The sequence below is a fragment of the Rhinatrema bivittatum genome, chromosome 5 (genome assembly GCF_901001135.1).
Source record: "Rhinatrema bivittatum chromosome 5, aRhiBiv1.1, whole genome shotgun sequence".
Classification (NCBI taxonomy): domain Eukaryota; kingdom Metazoa; phylum Chordata; class Amphibia; order Gymnophiona; family Rhinatrematidae; genus Rhinatrema; species Rhinatrema bivittatum.
In genome coordinates, this window is record NC_042619.1 from 263,434,643 (window position 1) to 263,462,480 (window position 27,838).

General features: G+C 47.0%; 1 protein-coding gene across 2 annotated transcripts in view; it reads left to right on the plus strand.

Moving 5' to 3' along the window:
* TACC1 (transforming acidic coiled-coil containing protein 1) overlaps positions 1-27,838 on the plus strand; it is a 137,421-nt gene that overhangs the window by 15,133 nt on the left and 94,450 nt on the right. The window contains exon 1 of one of the 2 annotated variants that reach the window (XM_029603948.1): positions 7,843-8,030. The exons of the other annotated variant lie outside the window; for it this stretch is intronic. Coding sequence (XP_029459808.1) covers positions 7,969-8,030 — 62 coding nt within the window. The 5' untranslated portion in view covers positions 7,843-7,968. Of the gene's footprint in view, positions 1-7,842; positions 8,031-27,838 lie in introns of those variants that run through there. 2 annotated transcript variants of the gene reach the window in all.

Here is a 27,838-nt window from a genome sequence, read left to right on the forward strand (position 1 = left end):
ATCTGGAGTAGCACCATACAATATAAGAGAGAGAGAGACTGGTATAAATGATTGGGAATTGACAATAAGGAGTGCAACGTCCCCTTGACCACTTACCACTTCTTAGGTCTGGGACTGACCTGGCAGGAGCCCCCCTGGGGCAGACTCCATCGGTCCTCACATTCTTGGCACCTGGTGCCTCCACCTGGGGAAGGTGTTATTGATTTGCATTTCCCTCCCTTCACCCCAGGAAAATAAAAGGGACTGTGAACAAGGCTGGCAGTATGTACAAATATATACAGGTTTATTAGACTATTTATGTATATACATTTCTACATGACTATGTACATAGTTAAGAGGATGTCAGACAGCACACTTATCTACTCATGGTTAGTAGTCTCAGGCCACGCAACCTCATACATTTCTACAAGGTAGCAGGATCATTTAATATTTTGGCAATTTGGATTGTTGGCTCCCACAGTATACCACCATAAAGAATAGAAGGGACCTCTTGTGTTCCCACTTAATCAAGTGTTATTATTATCCTTCCCCTTTTTTTTTCAAGTTTCACCCACGTGAAAAGATGCTGGTGGGGGCAGTATTGGCCTGGGGGAAGGTGCGTTGTATCTAAACCGCTGACCTCTCCTCAGTGCCGCTTCTGCTCCGCTGAAAGGTCTGTGTCAATGCTGGGATCCACGCCCTCCTGGGGCACTGCTTGATCTGCCACTGGGGTCCGTGCCTTTTTGGTGGATCATTTGCTCTGCCGCTGGGGTCCATGCCTCCATGGGTGGGGGACTGCTCTCTCTGCCACTGGGGTCCCCTTGCTCCTGGGAGACCACTCCACCCCCGGATCTGCACTGTTCTTTGGTTCCTGGCTTGGGTTTATAGTGCCACTAGGCACGTGGCTTGTTTAATGATTCAGGCCCTCTGCAGTCTCAGCTTTTAGTGATTTTACCTCTGCTAAGCTCATAGCCAGTCTTTCGCTTTACCCAGCCTGGATGAGTCACCTTCTCTCAGCCAAAAGGCCAAGACCCAGGCAGGACCATGGGAAGAGAATGTGCACACCCTTCCATCCTGTCTGGTTTTTTTTATCTCTGTTGTCTGAGAACTGGGTACTCAAGAGTCTGACTCCCCTTGTTAGGGTGAGAATCTGCTTCCTATGACTGTTTATCAGTGCATTTCTCTCACAAATCCCTCTCTCACTCAGAATTCTCCAATGTAGGACTTTTCCAGTCATAGTTATGCAGGGGTGGATTGGCCCATCGGGGGATCGGGCATCCCCCGGTGGGCCGGTCGCTCTAGTCACGTGGTCTGCCGAGCGCGGCTGTGACAGAGCCACACTCAGCAGACCACGTGGTATCTCCTGGGCCGGCCTGGGTGGCGAATCCCCGGGCCGGTCGTCATTGGGAATCCGCTCCTGTAGTTATATATGATTTTAAAGTGATATTTCACTGTATGTTCACAATAGTAGTCCAGAGGGCTGTGACATGCAAATTCCCTACATGAGTCTCTGACTCATCTATTCAATGGTCATTTAAGCACCTTCACAGTAAGGGGTCTGGCAACCTTTTCATTCTCATTCTGGGTTTCCTGGGCTGGCAGCTCATGTTACATAGCTGCATTGTCCTCTTTTTTTTCTCTGCTGCAGTTCACTTAAATAGTAGCATGCTCTTTTCCCCTCTCTCACTTGGGAGGGAGGGTTCAGCAGAATGGGGAGGGGAAATCAAGGAGAATGCGAGGTAAGAGGGGGCAAAGGACCACTGATTGGGGGCGGAGGTAGCAGCAGAAGACATGGGGTGTGGGGATGTAGTAGTATGAGGAGAAGGAGACAGAGGATTTGGGATTACAGAGGGGAGTAGTTGGCAGCAGAGGATGTGGGCTTGGGGGAGGTGGGGTAGTAAAAGGAGGGAGAAGATGCAGAACCATAGCGCAGATATCTTTTCCCTCCACCTACCCAGTGCAGTCACCTCTCTCCCTCTGCCCCCTTATTCTCTGGCACAATCCACAATCCTCTCTTGTCAGGAGTTGAAGAGCAGTGGACATCTCTATCTGCTGCCTCCTTTTTCTGCCAGCCTCTGAACTGTCCTTCAAGTTTACTTGCACGGTTCAAACTTCAGATGGAGGCCAGCAGAGAAGGTAGCTCCCGGTAAGATGCTGTGCTCTGACTCCATCTACTGGTGGGAGGGGATGATACCAGGGAGGAGGGTGGAGCTGGAGAAAGTGTGGGTTGGAGAAAGGAGAGGCTGCCAGCAGACTTGCAGCCAGAAGTTACTGAGTCACGATGGTGCAGGGGTGTGTGTGTCACTTTTTCTCTGTGCCTCAGTTCTAATTCCCAGCTCTCTCTGATAATGGACAAGTCACTTTTGGCTTGATGTACTACAGGGATTTTCCTTTCTCCATGACACTAACTGATAGTAGATTTAAAACAAATTTAAGAAAGTATTTTGTAAGCCAATACCCGATTAAACTGTGAAGTTTTTTTGCTGGAGGATTTGGTTAAGAATTAAAAAAAAATGTTTTGGACAAATTCCGAGCGAACAGGTCCATTAACAATTATTAGCCAGGTCTACTTGGAAAGTGCCACCTCTTCTGGGAGTGAGCAACAGGGACGGGATCTCCCCACTGGGATCTGCTGGGTAAGAGAAGAGATGCTGGGCTTAATGGGGCCATTGGTATGACCCAGCATGGCACTTCTTATTTTGGAGAAATTACTTACCTGATAAATTTGTTTTCCTTAGTGTAGACAGATGGACTCAGGACCAATGGGTTTATGCTCTCCTGCCAGCAGATGGAGACGGAGTCAGGTTTCAAAGCTGATGTCACCCTACATTCACCCCTGCAGTGACCTCAGCCCTTCAGTATTCTCTTCAAAAGCCACTGTGGACATACTATCGAAAAAAATTAATTAAAAACTTGATTGAAAATGGATAACCATAACCTTCCTTAACCAACCATAAACATTGAACCTCAGTAAGATTACAGATGCCCTGATCTAGGAACTGGATGATGACTTACCTGTAATCTCTTGGAATCAATATCCACTCCACGGGAGAGTCCTTGGCACCATTCTTGGGCAGCCATGGGCGGGATGCTGAGTCCATCTGTCTACACTAAGGAAAACGAAATGATCAGGTAAATAATTTCTCCATTTCCTAGCGTGTAGCCAGATGGACTCAGGACCAATGGGATGTACAAAAGCTACTCCCGATCGGGGCGGAAGGCTGCCACGGTCCAGTTAACACCACCTTTGCAAAGGCTGTGTCCTCCCAGGCCTGAACATCCAGGCGATAAAACCTGGAGAAGATGTGCACGGAGGACCATGTCACCGCTCGACAGTTGTCGACGGGAGACAGCATTCTAGCTTTCGCCCATGAGACTGCCTGAGCCCTAGTGGAATGAGCTTTAACCTGGAGGGGTAATGGCTTTCCTGCTTCCACACAGGCTTCTGTGACCACCTCCTTAATCCAGGGAGCTATGATAGCCCGCGAAGCTGGTTCGCCCTGCTTCCTTCCACTGTGAAGGACAAACAGGCAGTCCCATCTTTCAGACTGGTTCTGAAACTTCCAGATGTATTTATTTATTTATTGTAATGTATTAAATGCTTTACCGAAAGCCCAAAGCAATTTACAGAATTAAACAAAATTTGCACACAAAACTGAAAAAAATTACAAATTAAAATAAGATAAAACACATAATCAATTAAAACAATGCAACATGCAGCAAATCCAGATGACAGCCTGCCCTGAATATTTCACCTCCATAATTACTGTAAAATTTTTTTTTACTATATTTACCATAGAAAATTATAAAAAATTACAGAATAAAAACAAGTGACTATAATAAACCTTAAGTTTGCTGAGTCAAGTCAGATGAAATTACTATTACATAGATGCCATAAACCAGGTTTTTAGCAACTTTCAGAATTTACCTAAATTGGTTTCCTCTCTGATATTTATTGGGCGACTATTCCATAACCTCGGACTGGAATCTGAAAATGATCTAGCTGCCAAAAGCCTATGTTTAAAATTTTTCACCGGAGGAGGCTGTAAGTTGTTAAGCTCGAGTTTGTGGACCCTTGGGCCGACAGGAGGATGGAATACCTTGGGGAAGACCCGAAGGTTCTCCTGTCGGGTGGCGAGGCAGGAACCGAAGACGTGACCGGTGGACCCTTGGCACTGGAGACTGTGGCGACAGTGGAAGCAGAGGAAGAGTCGAGAAGAGGAGCGGTGTATTCACCCCTGGAAGTCTGCGGTTCCCCCAGGAAGAGCCCGTAGGAACCCGGGACTTAGGTGGACCTTTAAGAGGTCAGGTGACGATGCAAGGGCCAACTGGAGCTTCACCCTGGAAGCCCGTGGTCCCCCCAGGAGGAGCCCGTAGGGACCCGGGCCGCTGGGACTTAGGCGGGCCCTTGGAGACGGTAGTCTTGAAGAAGTCCTAGGTCGAGTGCCAGAGGGTCGTCGCTCACCAGTCCGAAGTCGTACGCCGGAGAATCACCACTTGCCAGTCCGAAGTCAGGAACCAGAGAATCACCGTAAGCCAATCTGAAGTCAGGAACCAGGAACACGAAGATGAAGCAGGAACCAGAAGCCAAGCTCGAGGAACTCACTGAAGCAAGCAGACTAGACAAAGCTCACAGGAGACATTGCCAAGTCAAGGAATGGTCAGAGGAAGTCTCCCTTTATACTTCCTCTGACTCTGGAGATAGGAATCAGCTGAATCCACTTAAAGGGATGAGGTCCCTTTAAATCAAATGAAGAGGCGCGGCCTCGCGCCTAAGGATGGCGGCGGCCATCTTGGATCCGGGCTGCAGAGAGGAGCAGGAGCGGCTCCGATCCCGGTGGTCAGCCCGGGGACTCGCGCTGCAGCGCGGAGGTTGCGGGCCCGGCCCGGGGCGGTCGGCCCTGCCGTGGTTGGAGGACGAGGTAGGGGACCGCACCCGTGGCCATCCACGGGCACGGAACACAACATAAGTAACGACCATTAGATGAGTGAAGGTTTCTATTAGGCACATGCCGTGGTGCTTGCTGGGATGGCCAATGTCTTCAGGCTCAGAGACATGAGATCTGATAACTCGTCTTTGGAGAAGAAACGCATCATGGTTCGGTATGGTTCCGTTCCTGGAGGGATTTCCCCCTTCCTCCAGGGAGTCAGGCTCTTCCTCCATGGTGTCTGTGTCCCCTAAGGGGAGGCTTTTGTCCGGAGGAGGCACGTCTCGGGGAGGCCGCGAGGGGCCTGGAAGGTTTTGGTCTTCTGGTGCAGACTGTGGCTGTGTCACCGGTGGCACAGATTGTGCTTGGACAAAGGTTTGCAGCCCTTTGAAGAATTCCACCCAGGAAAAGGTTCCTGGGTCTATATTGAGTCCAGCGGCATTCCCCGAGGGGCCGAGCCGGAGATAGAGAGGTCCGGGGTACTATCATTGGTGGAGCCGGATTCCTCTACTGGCAGAGGGGGGGCCTTGCCTTGGTTCCCCCTGAGCCTCTTCGCACTGTAGGCACAGGGCAGCGGCCACTTCCGGTTGTGCAGCTCTCAGGTGGCAGGCTGGGCAGAGGGCTTGTCCCTTGGTTTTCTTGGCTGGTGGTGCCATGGTTTGTGCACACGGCGTGCCTTAAAAACTTGTCTGTGCGCGCCGGGAGGCTTAGTTGTGTGCTCCGGGTGCGCTGACGTTGTGCGTGCAAGTCAGTAGATGTGCGCGCACGGGCCTATTTGTGCGCCCGGCACCATTGAGCATGCCGCTGTGCACCTGGCACCGTTGTGCACGTCGCTGTGTGCACGGCACTGTTGGGCGCGCACCGCTGTGCGTACAGCTCGTTTGTGCGCCCAGGTCGCCGCTGTGCGCACGGTTCAGTTGTGCGGACAGTACGGCGATCAAGGGAGGGGAATGGCACCGACAACCACACGGGCAAGATGGCGGCCCCCCCCCCGGAGGTTCTCCACGTGGGAGGACCCTCGCACCGGACTGGGGCTGCTCAACCCGATAGACCGAGCCTCGGGGACCGGAGACTTTAAGAAAGTTTTCTACCTTACCTTGTCTCGGCGCTTCCCGGTCTCAGGCTGCAGGGGGAGAGGGAAAATACCTTCACCGCCACGCTCGGTATTGCCCCTGCTGCCTCTCAGCCACTCTGGGGACTAAGTCCACGCCAGGAACCGGCTACTGGACTGAGGCTCACCTCTGAGGGATCTCGGAAATCACCTCAGGAATTCTCAACTGGGGGAGGGACCCTTAGGTATCACCGCAGGAGAGCGGGACTCGTCTTGTGGAGGTAAGATTTTCTTTCTTCTTTGGTTTGGATTTTCTAACGCTGTGCAAGCGTGTGTATGGTCCCGAACTGCTAAGGAGATAGAGAAATACTGAAGAGCAGAGCTTCCTGCAGGGGTATATGTAGGCTGACGTCAGATTGAAATCTGACTCCGTCTCCCAACTGCTATCAGGAGTACGCTATACCCATTTGTCCTGAGTCCATCTGCTACACGCATAGAAACTAAGAATGTCCTTTTTCATGTAAAATGCATAATTTAATTATGTGTGGTGAGGTGAGGGCTGGGAGAGAGAGAGGGAGTACAATGTTGTAAAGTTCGCCTAGGGCACCAAATATCATTGCACCAACTTGGAGTCTGCCACACAGACTCCACACAGACACCAACTTGGAGTCTGCCACACGGACTCCTACCATTCACCCATCTCCCACTTCTCCACAGGGCAAATGCTGGGGAAATGTAGGAGGCAGGTCCAGAACTGCAAGCATCCTAGAATTATCATCACTATCTGGCCACTTCTCTGGAAACTCTGAGCCCTGCTCTCTCCCTTCTGCAGCATTTCAAATCATTGAAAGGACCAGACTCCAAAGCGAGGTACCCTTGGCCCTTTCAATGCTTTCACCTGTGTTATGCCTTGGGGGGTGCACCATCTCCTCCTTAGCCTCAGGCAGCATACTGCCTTGAGCCATCCCTGGTTCCACCTAAATATCAGTTCCTGCTTTCCTCCTCTTCATCACCCCTTACCATCCCATAACCCCCACCAATAATTCCTCTTGATTTCAACTCTTTCTTAACTCATGTAATACAGGAAACAGCATCTCTCCCGTTATCAACAGAGCTATATGTTAGCTTAATGAGAACAGTCAAGCTTTTTTTGTTCTTGAATACCGAATAATTTGAAACCTAATTTCTTTCGGAAGGCTGCTCCACAAAATAGGAGCCATAACAGAACTTTAGCTCTTATATAAATGCCAGCAGGAGGGCGTGGAGCCCAGGGAACGCTGAAATTAATGTTGGGGATGGGGCTATCATGGCCATCGCCTCTATTCGTTATCCCCTCCCAAGCCAGCCCTGCGCGCCGGTGCATTCATTAATCCCTGCCGCAGCCCTCTCCTGCAGGCTAACAGCCACGCCGCTCTCCCCAGTGCCCTCTTCCGGGAGCTTTCACTGCTAACCCATGCAGCCTTCTCCCGGCGGAGGTGATGCACTTCTGTCCCCTCCCTTCTATGCATTTACTGCTAACCCCTGCAAGAGGCACAGCGGGAGCTAGAAGAGCCCACCTTTTGATGGGAAGGAGTACAGGACTTTACGAAAAATCCCCGACAATTTGTTCTAAAGCCGCGATGTAACGCAGAAAACCTACAGCACTGCGTATTACTTTAGTAACTGAGACCCGAGTGCACGTGCAGGCTCCTAGCACGCAAGCTAAGCCGCATCGTCAGACCCTGCTGCGCCGGCTCCGCTCTGGACGAGAAGGAGGTACCGGATTGGTCGAGCTACAGGCCGTGAGGCAGGCGGCCGAAATGGCATCGGATTGGCTGAGAAGTTGGGCCGGGAGGTAGGGAGGCGGCACTAGATTGGTCGGATTGTCGGTCCAGGAGGCACCGGATTGGTCGGGGAGTTGGCCCGGGCCGCGCTACCATCCTGCGGGGTGGACCCAGTGCGGTGGCGCTGCGGCGCTTAGTTTACCGCGGCTTCTTATCCCGGTTATTAATGTATGGAAGGAAATAAAGCATGGGAGGCTCCCAGTCCCGGGATTCCGGAGAGAAGTCCCCAGCCCTGAAGGGAAGAGTTGTGTGAGTTTCTGCAAAGACTGATATTTCTCTGAATGGGACTTATGTCAGTTAGCAGCTCCAGGGCACAGAGCCAGAAAGTTTCATTGTAAAAAAAAAAAAAAAAGGCAAACTTATGTGTTCCTGTTTATTGCTTATTACAACTATGATAGGAATGAGAAGGATTCTGAGCGTTTTATTTTATAAGAATAATTCGCTTACTTTGTTGCTGTATATATAAATGGTGCATTTTTTGGGCAGAGGTTGCTTGGTTAGATGTGTGAGCAATGTTCGTTTTTTAAATTGCAGAAAAATAGTTCAGTGTAAAAAGAAAATTTCGTAGATGTTGAGTTGCTTTAAAAAAAACTAACAGACAAAAATCATATCCATCGGACAGTATTATGTGAGCATATCAATCAGTTTGTGTGTGGACTCTTTCTATAAATTAGTTGCATTACATTGCCCTATTTTGAGGTTCATATAGTCTTTTGCTGGCTCCATCATTCAAGTTATTTAATAAGACATTGAATTTTAATTTGAGTTTAGTCCTCATTCCCGAGGCCTGTTGATGGCAGTGTGAATCTCCTCATCATGTTTCTAGTGAGTAAGTTTTATTCTGAGTTCGGAATAAGTTCTCGTTTCCCACACATCAATAACGAGAAGGTCACCTTGTGACGAATTTGTGTGGCCTGGGAAGATAATCGTGTGACTTGTCCTTTGTCACCTTAAAATAAATATCCATTTAAAATGATGGCGCTGATGCATGAACCTCTAAATCGGCTTCAGTTTGTTTCATAATGAGAAAGCGTAATAGAGCACAGGATCGAACGTGCCAGCACCTTCTGCCTCTGAGTGGGAAGGGGGGTGTGCATTTTAACTCCTGGTGTAGACATCTCATACTTTGGAATCCCATTTTATTCGTGAGAGGATTCGGGGTGAGAACGTACCATCCACGGAAAGCAGCTTTAGAGAAAGACTTGGGTTGTTGGCACAGGATTGAATCCTCCCGAGAGTAAATAAGTACTGTTTTATCTTGGCAGTCATCCTTGGAGACCTCATTGCTGGATTTCTACCTTAACCTATTTTGCGCAAAATATTGGGGTGCTATGAGAAGTTAAGGGTCGACACATAGGTTGTAAGTGATTAACTCAATACATCTTTGACAAGCTTTCAATTTCATCATTAGTGTATAAACACAAAACTTCCTTCATCCGATCACAACTTGTGTTGACCCTTAACCTGGCAGTTTAATGATATAACAATGTAAAAAGTCCTATATGAAAACTTGTAGCACTGAAATGGCAATTAACACTGTTGCAGCCAGAGGGGTGGGGTTTACTTCTAAGTGAGAGGTTTAGGAAGAAATCAGAAGGATGGCTAAATCCCTGTTGAAATGCCTTAGAAAATGAGTGAGAATCTTCCATTGTTCCCTAAAATCGAGTAAAGAGTGAGACTCATTGAAGAAGGATAGCCTACCCTGGGGACTTCTCTTTCAGCAGGCCCTGTGACTGCCATCTGTCACTCCGCTGGTGACTGGGGAGGTGGCATTTCTCAGACTTAGCAAAAAAAAAAACAAAAACCATAAAAATGACCTGTCTCCCAGTCAGTCTAGCTGTGCTGGACGGAAAGCAACTAGTCATGTTTTCATCTCCTGGAATCACGATTTGATAAAATTGCAATTTGCTGTGAATGGGAGTAAGGTTGCCAATTCGGTTTCATGATTTTCAGAGCAGGCTAAACCAGGCCTGGTTTATTCGAATGCATGGCTTTCTTATTTCCCAAAGAAAAACAGGGATATAAATATAGACCTTCATTTTCAGTTTTTATTTTATTTTCCCTGTGAATTTCAGTGTTACAACAAACGAATGTCAGTGGGAAAATGACTTTGATATAACACACTGGAGAAAAATCATTTTTCTACTGGTGATTTCTTGTTTGTTTTAACATTGATTTTCAGAGGCAAAATAAAAACTGAAAACTAAAGTTCCTAGCTGTAGGTCCCTGCATGTAGTGGAGTAAACTCATGATTGGATTACTCTGTCCTTCATGACACAGAGCCAGCTGGCAATCTTAAGTGGGAGTCTCCTGCTATTCCTTTTAGGGGGCTCCCAAAATGCTGTGCAGTACTCTCTGGGGTTAAGGAATCCCATGGCAACAGTTCATGGGAATGTCTTCCTCTCCTTATTGCAGACATCGTTCTCATGTTTGGAGAGTTTTATCTGACAGCAAGAAAGGCGTGTGTTGCTTAAACTTTGAGGAATCGGGGATTCACAAGAACAGCTCTGTGTGTGTGTGTGTGTGTTACACACCAGCATGTACACAGGGAGAATTGCATAGATGCAGAAATCATTCATGCAGTGACAGTGCTTTTTGAAGGATGGATGTGTCCTTTATGCCAGGTTGCATGCTGCACTTTTTATATGTATTGTCTTTGACTTTAGTCTTTGTTAAGGATCATCTGTTATGGTTTTGCTTTGGAAGACACACCCTGAGCAGGATGTGCACCTGTTCCTGTCCTGCCCTCTTCACCCAGCCGGGAAACAGGTGAACCAGCCCACTTGCATATTAAACAAACACAGAAGGATGAAAAGGTTGCTGGAAGAGCTCCTCTTCGACAGTGGCCCGATTTTTAAACACTTGGACATTGTTGGATGGCCGCAGCTGTTTTGGCGCTGGATTGAGGGAGGTTTCCAGTCCAAGCCATGACGCTGTTTGAAGTAAACATAGACTCACAGGAATGTTTAACAAGAGTGAGCAGAAACAGACATATGATGCCTGACCATATCACACTGCCTTAGAGCATTACAGGAGTTGGGAGTCCTGCATTTTATACTGACAGCAGCGGGACTACGCATCCCAGAATGCTTGGGGATGACAGTCTCAAAGCTTTCCCTGTGGCCTGGAGTTAGTCAGCAGGTCTGTGGCATTAAAACTAGGAATGGGTAAGCTTTTTTTTGTTCTGAAAAATTTTGAAGCTAACTGGTAGCATTAACAGGGACGTTCTCCTAACTTCTCAGGGCCTCTAAAACAGAATAATCATTGATGACCTTTTAGTCTTCCTCTGAAGTCGCATGTTTTTCAGTAAAACCCAACATTTAGTCACTTGTGTGTTATTGGTGAGTGGGAGGTCTCCCAATGAGAAGGTGCTTGGACATTATTCCCCGCTGTCAGGCCGATACAATAAGGTGCGTTCAGCAAAACGCACAGTTCTGCCCGCACTTGAATGCACAATTTTGTGCCCCTAAACATTACTGCTGTTTCAGGAGGGAGTTTTACACTCTCAAACTGTACATTCAAAAAATGTGTGGTCAGCTTTGTGCCCTTGCGTGGGAATTCTCTGCTAATGAGGGCAGTAACCATTTCCTTCTAACTCAGAGAGGTGCGTCGGGATAACTCCCATTTTCCTAGAGCTGGGAGTTTTATTCCTGATCAGAGGTGGAGTAATGTTTCCGGGCGTGCGTATGGGAGAGAGATTATTTATTAGCTCTAAGCAGAGCAGGGCAGGACGGCGAAGCTGAGCAGCCGGTCTGCAATTGCCAAGTCACTTGTAAAATAGTGGATGGGAGTTCTTGAGTGCCTGTGGCGTGCTTTGAAAAGGGATGGCCAAGACTTTCCCAACTATTGCGGAGAGGATGAAGGCTGGCAGGACAGCGCTTGCAGCCCCAGCCCTGGTGAGGAAGCGGCCACTTTGAATAGTAAGCCATTGCAGATGTATTTACCTCGTGCTTACATTACCCCCACTACATGCTAAAAGCAGCGCACAAGCCTGTGCATAACTCCAATTCCACATAACCCTCCTTCCATGCCCCCTTCTCACATTGCTTAAAGGTATTTGCAGATGAGGAAACCCCAGATCAGTGCCAAAGTTCTTCCAGTTCAAGACTTTTCTCAGCGGTCTAAATGCCCCTCCCCCCTCTGCACCAATCCAGGTGCATGCAGAGCCCTGGGCAGCCAAAGGTTTAATCCCCTGGATTTTGGCAATGGTCACCCTGATCTGCTGCCGCCACCTCGTGCTCCTCACTCCCCTCCCTGTTCAAGCATGTGCTGAACGCACGTTTCCCTTTTCCACACATTTTACTTTTTAAATTCCGAATGTATTAGCTTAGCATTTAGTTTGCGGCCATCGGAAGTTTTTTAAAACCTGTAAATCTGTGCATTTAAACACCCAGAGCCCAGTTTCTTAATGCCCCGATTATTGCGCCGGCTCCTTCTCTGTGCTTCCTGTACAGTGCTGGAGGCAGACCTCAGCCAGTCTGGTTTTCAGGAGAGCCGCAATGAATACGCATGAGATGAGATTTGCACGCGCTGGGCCTCCAGTGTATGAAAATATATCTGGGGCATGGCTATTGCGACTCTTCTGAAAACCAGACTGCTTACATGGCCTTCCAGGACAGGAATGGGAAGCTCTGTTTTACCCTTTTTTTTTTTGCTGGCAAAAGTGCCTGTTTGTGTTTTGTTTTTCCAGTTTTCCCCTTCCCTGATTTTTTTTTTTTTTTTTTTTTCCCCCCCCCCACGTCCTCTCATTGGGATTTTCCAAGATCTGCACCTATAGTGGCGCCACCTGTGTCCTCGCCCCGGGCTTCCATGCCCACTGCATCAGCCCTCCTGTTTTGTTTTGTTTTGCGGCTCTGGTGGCTGGTGACAGCCGGGCATGGGCCTGACGTTTCATCGCCCCTAGGCTTCTGAGCCAGAAGTGTTCATGCTCTTTCCTTTGTTATCCCGAGGGTGGGGGAAGAGGTGGCAGGAGAGCTCAGGGCTCTCCCCCCTGCTGTAGTATCTCATTTCGCGTACCCATCGTGTCATTAAGGGGAGCTGTGGACCACCCTTTGGGGCTCTGATCCTTTTTTTTTTTTGAGTTACTTTGGACAACTTGGGTTGCCTTTCTGCCCCAATGTCCCCGGGTGTATTTGAAATAGTAAAATGTTCTGACTGTCACTGTTGTTTGCCCAAGTGACCGTGCAGGCTGCAGGGGAACTTTAGGAAGGAGGTCACTTCGGAAGGGCGAGAAGGAGCCGAGGAGCCATTGTGGTGTTCCATTAACTACCCCGAGGGCAGGCTGAGGATAAACTTCTGCCCTCTCAAGGATCCTCGGTACTTGCTGGTGTGAATTACCCTGTCTCCTGGCAACCAAACAGCGGTGGGAATAACTGAAGATACAGAAAGACTGGGCGAATTGTGTTCAGTATCCATGCAAGACCAGGGTGGATCACCTTTCAATGTGCAAAACTTAACTTCCTCTTCCTAGAAATCCATTCTTTTTTCAGAGGGTTTTTTTTTTTTTTTAGCATGCAGCAGGGGTAGTATAGAGTTCAAATAGCCATATTGGTTCTGGAGCCGATCTTTAACAACTGTAAAATCTGTCACGAGCATGTGCAGTTTTAAGGTATTGTTTTTTAGGTGATTTCCAGGAGCTTGTGCCAACGTGTGAGTGTCGCTGGGATGTCACTGAGCCCCGACTGTTTGCCAGCTCAGGCTCCTCGTGACCCTGGATGCTGCACGCATTCGGATTACTGTGGCAGGACGGAGGAGGAAGATTCTGGTTTCCTTTACCTTGTGTTATGCTATTCATCACTGCTTTTAATTTGTCAGCTGTTCTTGCTGTGTAAGAGAGAGGAAGGAAGAGAGTCCATAGAAGGGAGTGGCAAAGACGGGGGAGGATTACCGTATTACCTTTTATTTATTTATTTTTTTTCACTACAGGCTGATCCAGTCCTGGTTTTGCGCCGCTGCCTGCAGGGACTTGTTCCGGCGGTGTTACTGATAATCCTGAGAGAAGCAGAATTACAAGTCCCTGCGGACAGTGGCCTGGGTCAGATTGTCCTAAAACTCTGGAGCTCATTGGTAACCCTATAGGCCTGTGCAATATTCGCATGCGAAAAACAGGCGTCCAAACGGGGGGGGGGGGTGCCCGTTTTCCTATCGACCTCTCCTGGGTGCTCAGTGTGATTTGCTAATGAACAGCCGCTTTAAAAAGGCCACGCTAGGGGAAAGTGTGTCTCTGGCACATCTTTGGCATTGGGTGCACAGCCAGGGGTTAGGAAGACGGATGCTGGTAAATTGAGCGTCCGTTTTCCTAACCTGACCACAGTCAAGGGTTGTTTTTTGTTTTTTTTAATGTTGCTTCTTTCTGTGGTTCCTCCTACTTAGTATCGCGATGATATTAAGTCGGAGGAACCACAGAAAAGCAGTATTTTCTGTTGATGGCTTGGGGCGCCTCCAGACTTAATGCCAGCTCCGGGGCTGGCATTTAATTGTTGAGGGTCAAAACGTGCGCATCGGACACACGGTGATTTTTTTTTGTTTTGTTTTACGCGCGGCACTAGCTAACAGCATCATCAACATGGCATTTGCATGTGATGAGTGCTATTGGCTACGCGCAGGTTTGGACGTTTGTTTTAGATGCGTTAATCCCGTTATTGCATCAGAAGTCATTCTAGTGCGGCCAAAATGCACGTTCAGGCGCGCGTCAAACTGCGCACTGGGCTGAGCGCACTGTATTGCATCGGCCCTGTGGTGCAGAGGGAGTGTGAGAAGCAGAGGAGAGGTGAAGAGGGAGTAACAGGAGGATAGGGAGCGAAGGAGCCCCAGAGAAGCAGAAGGTGCAGAGGGAGCAACCGGACAATAGGAAGAGGAGGAGGAGGAGAAAATGGAGGGACTGAATGTGAGAAAGCAGTTGGATTTTCTATTGCTGCCAGCTGTACCCCACTAACACTGCTCCAGGTTAAAATCTCAGCTACCTTATAAATGAGCAGCTGCTGGTCACGTTCCCTCTTTGGTGCATTCCACCCTTCCAGGTTTATTCCTGCTCTCTCTACCGTTGTCTGGTGTCTTTCTTGCTTGGCTTCAAGGTTACACTGTTCTCCTCCTGAGGCAGACAGAGTATCAGCGCTGCCCCACCATAGGCCGCTGCATTTTCCAGTTCCCAGGCGCCACCTTTTGATGCTGTGCTGGAGGAGAATCGCTAATCAAAGGGATACTAAGAAAGAAGCCAAAAGCATCCCTCTTCCTACAGCCACCATCTCGGAGAAAGATTTCATGTGTTCCCCTTAAGGTCGGGAGGTCATTTGCCAGCCTCACCCTCCAGGATTTTAATGGCAAATTGTTTTTGTAATTATTTCTACAATTTTGTTTTTAGACATCTCTTTTTTTTTTTTTCATGCCATGCCCCTCCTCCTCTCCCTCCCCTTCCCCCCCCCCCCCCCCCCCCCCAAAAAATGTTTGCAGTTGGCTCTGGCTGTGCCCCTGTTTTCAGGGTATGTTATGCAGATTTCACACTCAGGGGGCTGACTCCTTTTGGTTCAAAGCCCAGCTGTATCCCATCTTTTCTCCATCACAGAAAGACATCGGACAGTTGGCTACCTCCTGCCTTCTCCCCCTCCCCCAGCCATTCAGTCTTCCTCCAGGACCCCAGGTCGCATAACTCTGGCTGTCCTGGCAACAGAGATCTCGCTGAAGACTTGGCCAGGATCCTGAGCAGGATTTTATCTGAACGCTGCAGTGAGGAGTCATAGTGAGTGGGCCCAGATTAACAAGGGCCGCAAAAGACACCTCTTCCTTCTCATCCCCAAGAGAATTTGAGGGACCCTCCTGTAGCAGAGCCTCCAATTTACATATCTTTGCTGCTGCACCAAGACAGTGAAGAAACAGCACCCATTTACATGTTATCTACCCTAAACTTTCTGGCCGAAGAATGCAGGGGAGTCCTGGGTATTCTAGCGCCCCCTTCAGTTTCTCAGTAGCAGCTCAGATTCAGCTGTTAGGTCCCTTTCCCAGCAACTTTATAAATATTTTGCAGCCACTGGTTCCAAGACATGGTTATGTTTAAAATGTCTGGCTTGCCTGGTGGTTCAGGTGGCAAGTACTATGCATGGCCATGCAGAATGGTCCCCCGTTTGAAACCTCCGTCACCCCCCCCCCCCCCCCTCACTCCACCCTAGGTCGGCTGGAACACAAATATATTGTGGAGGTCGCATCACAGGCCTAGGCATGAGGAAGTCATGGTTATTGCTCAAGGGTGACACCTAGTGGCCCGATTCAGGATCCATGAGTTCCAGAAGAAGCCTTGATTGATGGTTCCTGGCCCAGGACTAGAACCATCACTGCAATGACTGGGACCAGTTATGTTGGGGGGAGGGGAAATGCAAAATAGAGTTAAAATCCTTGGGTTGTTGCAAGTGAAGGCTCATGGTGCCAGATCCCAGTCCTGGTTCTGGTTGAGCTGGAAGTTCAGCGGAGCAGAAGGAAACAATGAAGTCAAAATAAAATAATAAAATGTCTGCAGTAATGAGACAAGCAAGATATTAAAATCAGAGAACCAAAAATATATTCTATTTTGCAAATAAAAATCTTTTCCAATGAAAAGCCTGCCAAAAGCTGCTGGATTATCTCAGCTGTTTTGTTACCATGTGGCCTTTGATATTATATATAGCATGTTCATGCTGATAAATTTGTGCTGTTACTGTTTAGTGTGGCATTAATGTGAACAACAAGGAAAAGACAAACAACACAGAAAAAAAGACTTGAGAGGACTGTGATCAGTATGAAGGGGAAATCTGTGATCAACAGGTTGGGCAATGAAGGAAGCCCGCAATGGTAAATGTAGCTGGTAGCTACGTATATCATAAGATGTGCTCCCCAGAGCATTCAGTGCTCCAGGTGCCAGAGAGCTCCAGCACGTACCAGAAAAATAAATGTTGGGTCCCCCTGTACAAGCTCACACTTTCAAACGGTCAGAGCAGATGTGCTACAGCTCAGGAATCACAGGCCCCAAAACAAGGAAGTGGACTGGTATCTCATCAAAGGTACCATCATGTATGACGTGGGCAAGGCAGGACATAGGGCATTCTCCCTCACCCACAAAACACAGGACACCAATTGTGAATTCAAGCCCGCAGTTTATTAATGAATCCTAACCCAAGCCTCAACAAACAATATGACCTCCTCCTCATAGCATTTATGCCACCATGTCCCAGTGACCTTACTGCTTCCACTCCTCCCCTCCCCCAACGGCCAACTCAACCAGCGGCTCCCACCGCCGCTTACCAGTCCTCCCTGCCCTGTTCCAGCAGGAAGAACCCGCAGCCCGAACAGTGACCTCCTTGCACGAAGCCACCTTGTGTAGCAGCCCCCCCCCCCCCCCCCGGGTGCAAATCATTATTGTTGAAACAAACAACAATCTTAGGGCTTGGGTTTACCCCACAACTGCAACATAGATAACCTCACTTCTATACATAACAATCCCCAAAGCATAAAAAAGGGGGGAGAGGGTGGGAGAAAATTAAAAAACGCTGCTGCTGCTGCAGCCGCCAGGTGACTGAAGTAACCACGCTACCTCCTTGCACCAAGCGGGAAAAGAGAAACGCCACATCCCCAAGCTCCCCCCCCCCCCCCCCCCCACAATTACCCATGACCCTTAGAGGAAAAATGTAACCAATCTGAGGCACTCCTAGCAGTTTAAAAATTCACAGCCTGGCAATCTACAATCTGGCCAGTAATTTGCGCTTAATCAGAGATTGGATATTAGATACCTCCTCCTTTTTAAATCTTCTGGCGGATAAGGCTCAGACTCACCCACTGGCTCCTTCTTTTGTGTTGCAAGCTGCTTCTCCGTCTCTCAATACCTTTTTAGTACAAAATGCTCTTATCCATCCTCTTCGTGTATCATGGAGGAAATTGATGTCCCTTCTAAAGCTGGATCACGTGTGTGCTTACCTTTTACCAATTCAAGGGAACCCTGCCTTTACGCCGGGCTCGCAAACACTCGCATTTCGTAAATGGGTAAAGGCTGGTATTACAAAGCTGGGCCACGTGTTTAATCCTGAGGGCCAAATTCTCTCGATGATGGAGCTGAAAGAACTATATGGTAACATTGATATCGGGGTCTTCCCTTATCTACAACTCCAGCACTATATTGCTTCCATACCTCTTACTTCGCGGCAGGTCACTTCCCTTACTGCAATAGCGGATATCCTGCTTCTAAAAAAGGAGGACACTCCGTCGCTCGCCACCTACTATCGCATGAATAGACAAGCCATTTCCCCTGATACCTGTGCTATTTTGGTGGAAAGGTGGAATCGGGATAGGGTGTTCCTGCTCACTGAAGCCATTATAGCAGCTTGTTTTTGGCGGATCTCCCAACTCTCATCAATATGTATTATCGCGAAATGCAGTACAAATTTATCCGCCGTGGTTATATTTCCGCTCAGGATGCTTATAATTCAAAAATTGTACCAACGCCGCAGTGTCTACGATGTGGCGAGATGTCCGGCTCAATCTCGCATGCATTTTGGGCATGCCAGCCAATTCAGACCTTTTGGCGTAAGGTACTCAATTATGTGGAATTGGTGTTAGGGTTAGATATTCCCTTCTCCTATTATTGGCTTCTGTTTGGTTGTATTTCGCCTCGACGTGTGAGAGTTTGGGGTTCTCGCCTCTTCATACAAAAAGCCTGCTTGGTAGCTAAGAAAATTATTCTACTCAATTGGAGAACCACGGATCGGCCTTCTTATTGGGCCTGGCGTAATCATTTACATCAAATGATGCAAATGGAGGCTTCCATTATGCGACAACCGCCGAGTCAAAAGAAGAAGTTTCTTGCGATTTGGGGCCCGTATGTGCAGCGGCTTCCTCACCGGACCCGCAGTCTCATCTTAAACGAGTGACTAGGTGCGGGGATAACTTCCCCTGAAGAAAGATGGCAAGCGTTGCTGAAGGACCTTGAGGCACTTGTGACCTTGGACCTGGGGGGGGGGGAGGGGAGATAGGGGGCTGGGGGTAACACACAGTTGTGTACTGGGTTTGTAATGGGGAGTATATCAGAGTCAAATACTCTGTACTGTCTTGGATTATATTTGAAATAAAAATTGTTTTACAAAAAAAAAAAAAAAAATTCACAGCCTACATGATGGGAAAAACCCATGCACCCCCTCCCCTTTCTATACTAGCCCACCCTCACTAACCTCCTGCAAGGGGTCAACTGCCCACCCACTGCCATGTTAATGGTGGAAGAGGGACTTCTCCCCCCCACCCCCCCCAGCCTATAATTATATTTTCTTAGCGTCCAGTCAGATAAATCCAGAACAAGTGGGTTATGCACCTCTACCAGTAGATGGAGATGGAACAAACTGCCGTCACAGTATATATACTCCTGCTGTGACATCAGCCTGCCAGTATTCTCTGTCTCCGGCAGATGGTGAACTTGCATCTCCCTATGGGGATTGCTTCATTTTGAGAAAGGAGAATAAAGGAAATAGATACCAAATGGTCCCTTCCCCAGTTGAGAATTCCTGAGGTGATTTCTGTGGTCCCTCAGATGAGTGCCTTGGTCCGGTAGCTGGTTTTCAGCTGGCATGGACTTAACTGCTTAAGCAGCTGAAAGGCATTGGGTGCAGGAAGCCAAGGGCAGTGGTGACGGCACATGCCCTCTCCCCTGCAGCCGGAGACCATCTCTGTACTCAGCCAAGTAAGGCTGAGCTCTGGTAAGTTTAAAAAAAAAAAAAAAAGTAATATACAGAGATTTAGAAGGAAGCTTTGTTGCATAGGGCTTCCTCCTTCCCCTAGTCTCCATGCTCGGTGCTCCGTTCCAATGTTCGTCCCGCTCCATGGGAGGTCGAACGACATGGGCAGCCTGGCGGGTTGAGCAGCCTCTTTAGGATAGGCCCCGCTCCGAGGCTTTTTTGCTGTGCGCTGCATGGTAAGCCGCAACAACATTTTGTGTGCTTTCTCAGGCTGCTCTCTATAGGGTTGTCGGTTCAGCACTTGCGTCTAGCTGTGCGTCCAGGTTGTGCACCCACGTTTTGGCTGCACAGTCCAAGTTACGCCGTAGTGGCCACACGCTTACCTGTGCGCACAAGTTGTACTGTGCGCTTACGTTTTTTGGGGCACTTATCTTTGGGATGCCTAAGTCTTGGATGCCTAGTTAGGCGCCTAGGTATGGGTCACCTAAGTGTTGGATGCCTAATTTTTGGGCATCTAAGTTGTAAGTATATATATATATTTAAAATTTTAAAAAACCCCAAAAACCCAGCTAGATGCACATCTCTGGCCACAGCTCAGCACACTGTTGGTCATAATGACACCTATGCCTAAGCACCTTTCTCTTTGCATTGCCTGTCATTAGGGCATCTCAGCCAGGAGCGCCTGCTAACTTGTTCCAGTGCTTTTTGGAGGCTCAGGGAGTATTATCTTCCTTTTGATTTCACAAAACCTGGTTCTTCCCAGCCGGATATAGGTCTGGTTAAAGACTACTCAGGTGGGGTGCCTGAATTTGTTTCCTCAGTGAGTATGCCTCAAGTGCCTCCTGGTTTGGATACTTTCATTTCATTTTCATTTATTAAAATTTATTGATCGCTTAACACAAGTTTTTTGGCCTAAGCGATTTACAATAAAACATAATATATCATATACAAACAAAAAAATAAACAGCATGTCATGTACCAAAAACATCAAAATATGACATATCATAATATTACCAGCATCAAATATTCAGAACTCGCTCTAGGAACATTGGAGGAGGAAGCTTTTTAAAGAAAACCTAAATTTCTTAAGGTTTTCTTGCATCCGGACCTCATAAGGTAGGGAGTTCTAGGTGGAAGGAGCAGCTACAGAAAAAGCAGTTTCTCGTGTTGAAGCGAGATGGGCATGACGGACGGAAGTTATATCCAATAAGCCACGCTGTGATGACCTTCATTGCTGAGTTGGTTGGTATATTCTAAGAAGGTCATGAGTCCAGACTCAGAAATTTGTAGACAGTCATGGAAATTTTATAGCGAACACGCTCTGGGACTGATAACCATTTCAAATGAGACAGAACAGGTGTAATATGATCGAATCGTTTTGAGTTGGACACTAATCTACTTTTTCATTGGTAAAATGTTTTCAGGTGCAGTCTTCAACCCTGTCCAATGCTTCCAGAGCATAGGCGCAGGTAGGAACCTTGCCTAGATCTTCTGTTAAGCACTGGAGTACTCCTAGAGCGGCAGCAGGACTTCCTGATAGAGATCCCGATGGCACGGATAATGGTGCCGATCCTGACTCTCTTGAGGATGGTGAACTTCCTCCAGGATTATAACCATATAGAACTATGCTACGGTTCTTTCATAGAGATGAATTGCCAGCTCTGATTTATCAGACCTTGGAAATGCTCTGGGTTTGGGGGGCAGATACCGGGTCTGAGCCAAAAAAAATCCCATTTTGGTTTCCTTGCGTAAAGCCTCTTGTTTTTAACTTGTGATGGAGGCCATTCAAGAATTGATTCCTCTTGAGTGGGGTGCCCCAGAGACTAATTTCAAAGGGGCTTGGTTTCTGGAAGGCCTGTACGCTCTGGATCCAGTGGTAAGAAAGCGCTTATGTTTTCAGAAGGTAGATGCACTTATGTGTGCAGTCTCCAAGCAGACCACTATTCCCGTGGAAGGAAGAGCGACCTTGAAGGATGCTCATGATAGATTGAGTCTATCCTTAAGCAAGCATTTGAAGCAGTGGCAATGACCTTGCAGATCACTTCTTGTTATTCCTTGGGAGCTTGCTCCTTGTTTGCTTCTCTACCAGGAGGTTGATGACTCTATGGTAAGCTCCAGGGCAGTTATGGAACTAGCCGCTGCTTTCTTGGCAGATGTGGTCTGTGATTTGGTCCACTCTTCAGCCAGAGGGGTGACTTCTATAGTAGCGGCCAGGTGTTAGTCATGGTTGAGAAATTGGTCGGCTGATGCAACCTCTAAGGCTAACCTCACTAAATTGCCCTTTAGCAGCTCGCTTTTATTTGAGAGTGAGTTGGAGGAACTGGCCAGCAAGTGGGGTGAAACTCTGCTTCCTCATTTGCAGAGGATAAGAAGCAGATGAAGCGCTTCTTTAACATGAGGATCTAGGTGTTTTCGACCCTATATGAGAGCGACCTTTCAGAGAACTCGATCTTTCGAGTCTTTTCTGTCTGAAGTGTATCTTCATATTCCCATCCAACTAGAACTTTAATGCTTTCTGCGGTTCGCAGTTCTGGGGTGTCACTTTCAGTTTCGGATGCTGTCCTTTGGTCTGGCCTCCGTTCTCAGAACTTTTTCCACGGTAATGGTAGTAGTTGTGGTAGAGTTGAGAGAGGATGGAATCCTAGTAATTGGATGACTGGCTGATTCAAGCCAAGTCATCGGAAGTGAACCGCCTAGTGATTTCCTGTTGCAGGAGCTCAGCTGGGTGATGAACCTAGTCAAGAGCATTCTTTAGTCGCTGGAATACCTCTGGGTTCGGTTCGACACAAAGCAGGGCAAGGTATTCCTGCTAGAAGCTCGAATTCAGAAGTTGCTAGCTCAGTTCAGTCTGTTGTTGAACACTCTGCGCCTGACCATATGGTCTTACCTGCAGGTACTTGGCTTCATGGCGGTGACCCTAGAAGTGGTACTGTGGGCAAGGGCACATATGTGTCCTCTTCAGTGCTTCCTGCTGTCTCAATGGAACCCTGCAGTCTCAGGACTATTCGATTTGGCTCCACTTGATGATGAAGGTCTCTTCGCATCTGTTGTCAGTACCAGGCGGTGGGGTTAAAGTACTGACAACAGATGCTAGTACTGGCTAGTACTGACAACAGATATGAGTTTCCTTGGTTGGGGAGCTCACTGTCAGGACCTGAAAGCAGAACAAGGGTGCTGGAGTGCAGAAGAGTCTCTCTGGAACATCAATCAGCTGGAAACTGGGGCAGTCTGGTTGGCAAGTTTATAGTTCTGTGACAGGCTGCAAGGTCAATCGGTCCAAATATTGTCGGACAATGCAACGAGTGTGGCTTACATCAATCGGCAGGGAGGTACCAAGAGCCAACAAATGTTGCAGGAAATAGATCAACTAATGGAATGGGCAGAGGTGCATCTCCAGATGATCTCAGCCTCGCGCACTGCAGGCAAAGACAACATAAGAGCAGACTTTCTCAGCAGGGAGAGTCTGGACCCAGGAGAGTGTGTGTTGTCAGACGAGGCATTTCAGCTGATTTAGGATGTCTGGAGTTTCCCATTCCTAGACTGTTGGCGTCTTTGCGCAGTGTGAAAGTTTCACGTTTCTTCAGCTGCAGGAGAGATCCGAGGTCATTGAGGATCAATGCGCTAGTACAGGAGTGGCCAGAAGACAAGTTGCTGTATGCCTTTCCTCCACTGCCCAAGTTGGGGCAGACTGATTCGAAGGATCGTATGCCACAGAGGGATGGTGCTCTTGGTCTCTCCAGATTGGCCCAGGAGACCATGGTCTCCGGAGGCTCCTGGTGGATTTGCCTCTTCGACTTCCAGTGCACGGGAATCTGTTGCAGCAGGGACCTGTTCTTCAAGAAGATCCAACTTGATTTTATCTTATGGTATGGTCCTTTGAAAGGGCTTGCTTGCTGAAATGTGGGTACTTTGCGGCAGTGATTTCTACCTTGCTAAAAGCTAGAAGGTTCTTCACTTCCTTAGCTTATGTGCGGGTTTGGAAAGTGTTTGAGGCCTGCTGTGAGGATCGAGGTACTCTTTCTTCAAGATTCCACTCATTTTGGAATTTCGCAGGATGGCTTAAATAAAGGCTTGGCTCTCAGTTCCTTAAAGGTATAAGTAGCAGTTCTCACCTGTTTCAGATAAATGGTGGATCCTTGCCAGCTCATCCTGATGTGGTCCATTTTCTGAAAGGAGAGGATCACCTTGCTGGGACATTGTCTTTTTTTTTAAAGTATTGGGGCAAAGTTAACTATTTGGGAATATTATTTAGTGTGTTTGTGCTTTTAATAGTCAGTAAGGCCGTGAATAAACAAGTTAGACTGTTTGTATTTTTAAATAGTCTGTCAGTAAGACAGCTAATAAGCAGTAGTTAGTGTGTTTATTTTTAAAAATCTGTAAGGCAGCTAGTAAGCAGAACTGAGTGTGGTGTGTTTTTTTTTTGTTGTTTTTTTTAATACAAAGTAACCAGAAGCTAGAAACAAGCTAGGGAGCAGTGCATACCTATGTAAAAAGGTTGAAAAGTTCAGTTCAGTTACTCACTTTGGAAAGGTGTTGAGGTAGTGTGATTTGGTTTGGTTAGGTACCAACATTTGTTAATCAAAAGAGCAGTGAGTCACTCTGGCTGACTAACTGAAATTAGACTGTTTGTATTTCCCAATCCACCCACCCACCCCTAGCTCATCCTTTAATTTATAGGCAGGTGCCACTTTCACAAAAAAAAAAACAAAACAAAAACCAAGAAAAAAAATGTATTCATAGTTTGATCAGTCCCTTGTAAGCCACTACCAGACATATAGTGAATTCACTAATACATTTAAAGGACGTTAGACACATTCCTACTCCCATAGCAACCTAAAACTTAACTAGGAACTGAACAAAATTGAGATAAAGGCAGCAGCACAGCAGCCAGAGGGGGGCTTCCCAGTCTTTGGCATCAAGTGTCACATGTATGATTTTTTACCCACCGGTGAGAAATTGTACATGTGCATGTGATGCAAAGAGCTCCTGGCTCTCAGATAACGAGCGATCTCTGGAGGCTAGAGTGGCAGACCTGGAGGAGCTGAGGCAGACAGAGAGGTATATAGATGAGACCTTCAGGGACATAGTAGTCAAGTCCCTACTTCAGACTGGCAGCCCTGGTGCTGCCTTGGAGCAAGAAGGTCTCATGTTTAGAGAGCAACAACCTGGTGCAGCAGGAAAGGATCCTGTAGCAAGGACCTGCTCTCCAGGTAATGCATTGTCCTTTCACACAGAGGATATCTCCCCAAGGCCTACTGCCAAGGAGGGAAGGGTTAGGTCAGCCGTCATAGTTGGTGATTCGATTATTAGGAATGTGGGTAGCTGGGTGGCTGGTGGGCGTGAGGATCGCCTGGTAACATGCCTACCTGGTGCGAAGGTGGCAGACCTCACGTGTCACCTAGATAGGATTTTAGACAGTGCTGGGGAGGAGCCGGCTGTCGTGGTACATGTGGGCACCAACAACATAGGAAAATGTGGGAGGGAGGTTCTGGAAACCAAATTTAGGCTCTTAGGTAGAAAGCATAAATCCAGAACCTCCAGGGTAGCATTCTCTGAAATGCTCCCTATTCCACGTGCAGGTCCCCAGAGGCAGACAGAGCTGCTGAGTCTCAATGTGTGGATGAGACGATAGTACAAGGAAGAGGGATTCAGTTTTGTTAGCAACTGGGGAACCTTTTGGGGAAGGGGGGAGTCTCTTCTGAAGGGATGGTCTCCACCTTAACCAGGGTGGAACCAGACTGCTGGTGCTAACCTTTAAAAAGGAGATAGAGCAGCTTTTTAAACTAGAACAAAGGGGAAAGCCGACAGTCGCTCAGCAGTGCATGATTCGGAGAGAGGTATCTTCAAAGGATACTAATAATGCATTAGAATTAGGGCATCCCAACAGTGAGGTTCCAATAATAAGAAAAGTAGTCCAAGTGCCTGTAACTAAAAACTCACTTGAGCTAAAAATTCTAACTTATCCATATCAATTAAAAAGCAGAATGAAAATACAAACAAAAAACAAACTTTGAAATGTTTGTATGCTAATGCCAGTAAGATGGGAGAATTAGAATGTATAGCAGTGAATGATGACATGGACTTAATTGGCATCTCAGAGACATTGTGGAAGGAGGACAACCAATGGGACAGTGCTATACCGGGGTACAAATTATATCGCAATGACAGAGTGGAGCACCCGGGAAGCGCTGTGGCGCTTTATATCCGGGATGGCATAGAGTCCAGCAGGATAAATATCCTGCATGAGACTAAATGCACAATTGAATATTTATGGGTAGAAATCCCATGTGTATCAGGGAAGACTATAGTAACAGGAGTATACTACCGTCACCTGACAGTGAAATGCTAAGAGAAATCTGGGAAGCTAACCAAATTGGTAGTGTGGTAATAATGGGAGATTTCAATTACCCCTATATTGAATGGGTAAATGTATCATTGGGACATGCTAGAGGGATAAAGTTCCTGGATGGAATAAATGATAGCTTTATGGAGCAATTGGTTCAGGAACTGATGAGAGAGGGAGCAATTTTAGATCCAATTCTCAGTGGATCACAGGATTTGGTGATTAGAGATATAATAATGGTGGGGCCGCTTGGCAATAGTGATCATAATATGATCAAATTTGAATTAATGACTGGCAGGGGGAGAGTAAGCAAATCCATGGGAAACTTTGATAAAATGAGAAACATTGTTAGAAAAAAACTGAAAGGAGCAGCTACAAAAGTAAAAAGTGTGCAAGAAGTGTGGTCATTGTTAAAAATTACCATCCTAGAAGCACAGTCCAGATGTATTCCACACATTAAGAAAGGTGGAAAGAAGGCAAAACGATTACCGGCATGGTTAAAAGGGGAGGTGAAAGAAGCTATTTTAGCCAAAAGATCTTCCTTCAAAAATTGGAAGAAGGATCCATCAGAAGAAAATAGGATAATGCATAAACATTGGCAAGTTAAATGTAAGACATTGATAAGACAGGCTAAGAGAGAATTTGAAAAGAAGTTGGCCGTAGAGGCAAAAACTCACAATAAAAACTTTTTAAAATATATCCGAAGCAGAAAGCCTGTGAGGGAGTCAGTTGGACCGTTAGATGATCGAGGAGTTAAAGTGGCAAGATTAAATGATTTCTTTGCTTCGGTGTTTACTGAAGAGGATGTTGGGGAGGTACCCGTACTGGAGAAGGTTTTCATGGGTAATGATTCAGATGGACTGAACCAAATCATGGTGAACCTAGAAAATGTGGTAGACCTGATTGACAAACTGAAGAGTAGTAAATCACCTGGACCGGATGGTATATACCCCAGAGTTCTGAAGGAACTAAAAAATGAAATTTCAGACCTATTAGTAAAAATTTGTAACCTATCATTAAAATCATCCATTGTACCTGAAGACAGGAGGATAGCTAATGTAATCCCAATATTTAAAAAGGGCTCCAGGGGCGATCCAGGAAACTACAGACCAGTTAGCCTGACTTCAGTGCCAGGAAAAATAGTGGAACGTGTTCTAAACATCAAAATCACAGAACATATAGAAAGACATGGTTTAATGGAACAAAGTCAGCATGGCTTTACCCAAGGCAAGTCTTGCCTCACAAATCTGCTTCACTTTTTTGAAGGAGTTAATAAACATGTGGATAAAGGTGAACCGGTAGATGTAGTATACTTGGATTTTCAGAAGGCGTTTGACAAAGTTCCTCATGAGAGGCTTTTAGGAAAAGTAAAAAGTCATGGGATAGGAGGTGAAGTCCTTTCGTGGATTACAAACTGGCTAAAAGACAGGAAACAGAGAGTAGGATTAAATGGACAATTTTCTCAGTGGAAGGGAGTGGGCAGTGGAGTGCCTCAGGGATCTGTATTGGGACCCTTACTTTTCAATATATTTATAAATTTATAAATCTGGAAAGAAATACGACGAGTGAGGTAATCAAATTTGCAGATGATACAAAATTGTTCAGAGTAGTTAAATCACAAGCAGATTGTGATAAATTGCAGGAAGACCTTGTGAGACTGGAAAAATTGGGCATCCAAATGGCAGATGAAATTTAATGTGGATAAGTGCAAGGTGATGCATATAGGGAAAAATAACCCATGCCATAGTTACACAATGTTAAGTTCCATATTAGGTGCTACAACCCAAGAAAGAGATCTAGGCGTCGTAGTGGATAACACATTGAAGTCGTCAGTTCAGTGTGCTGCAGCAGTCAAAAAAGCAAACAGAATGTTGGGAATTATTAGAAAGGGAATGGTGAATAAAACGGAAAAATGTCATAATGCCATGTTGAGACCGCACCTTAAATACTGTGTACAATTCTGGTCGCCGAATCTCAAAAAAGATATAATTGCGATGGAGAAGGTACAGAGAAGGGCTACGAAAATAAGGGGA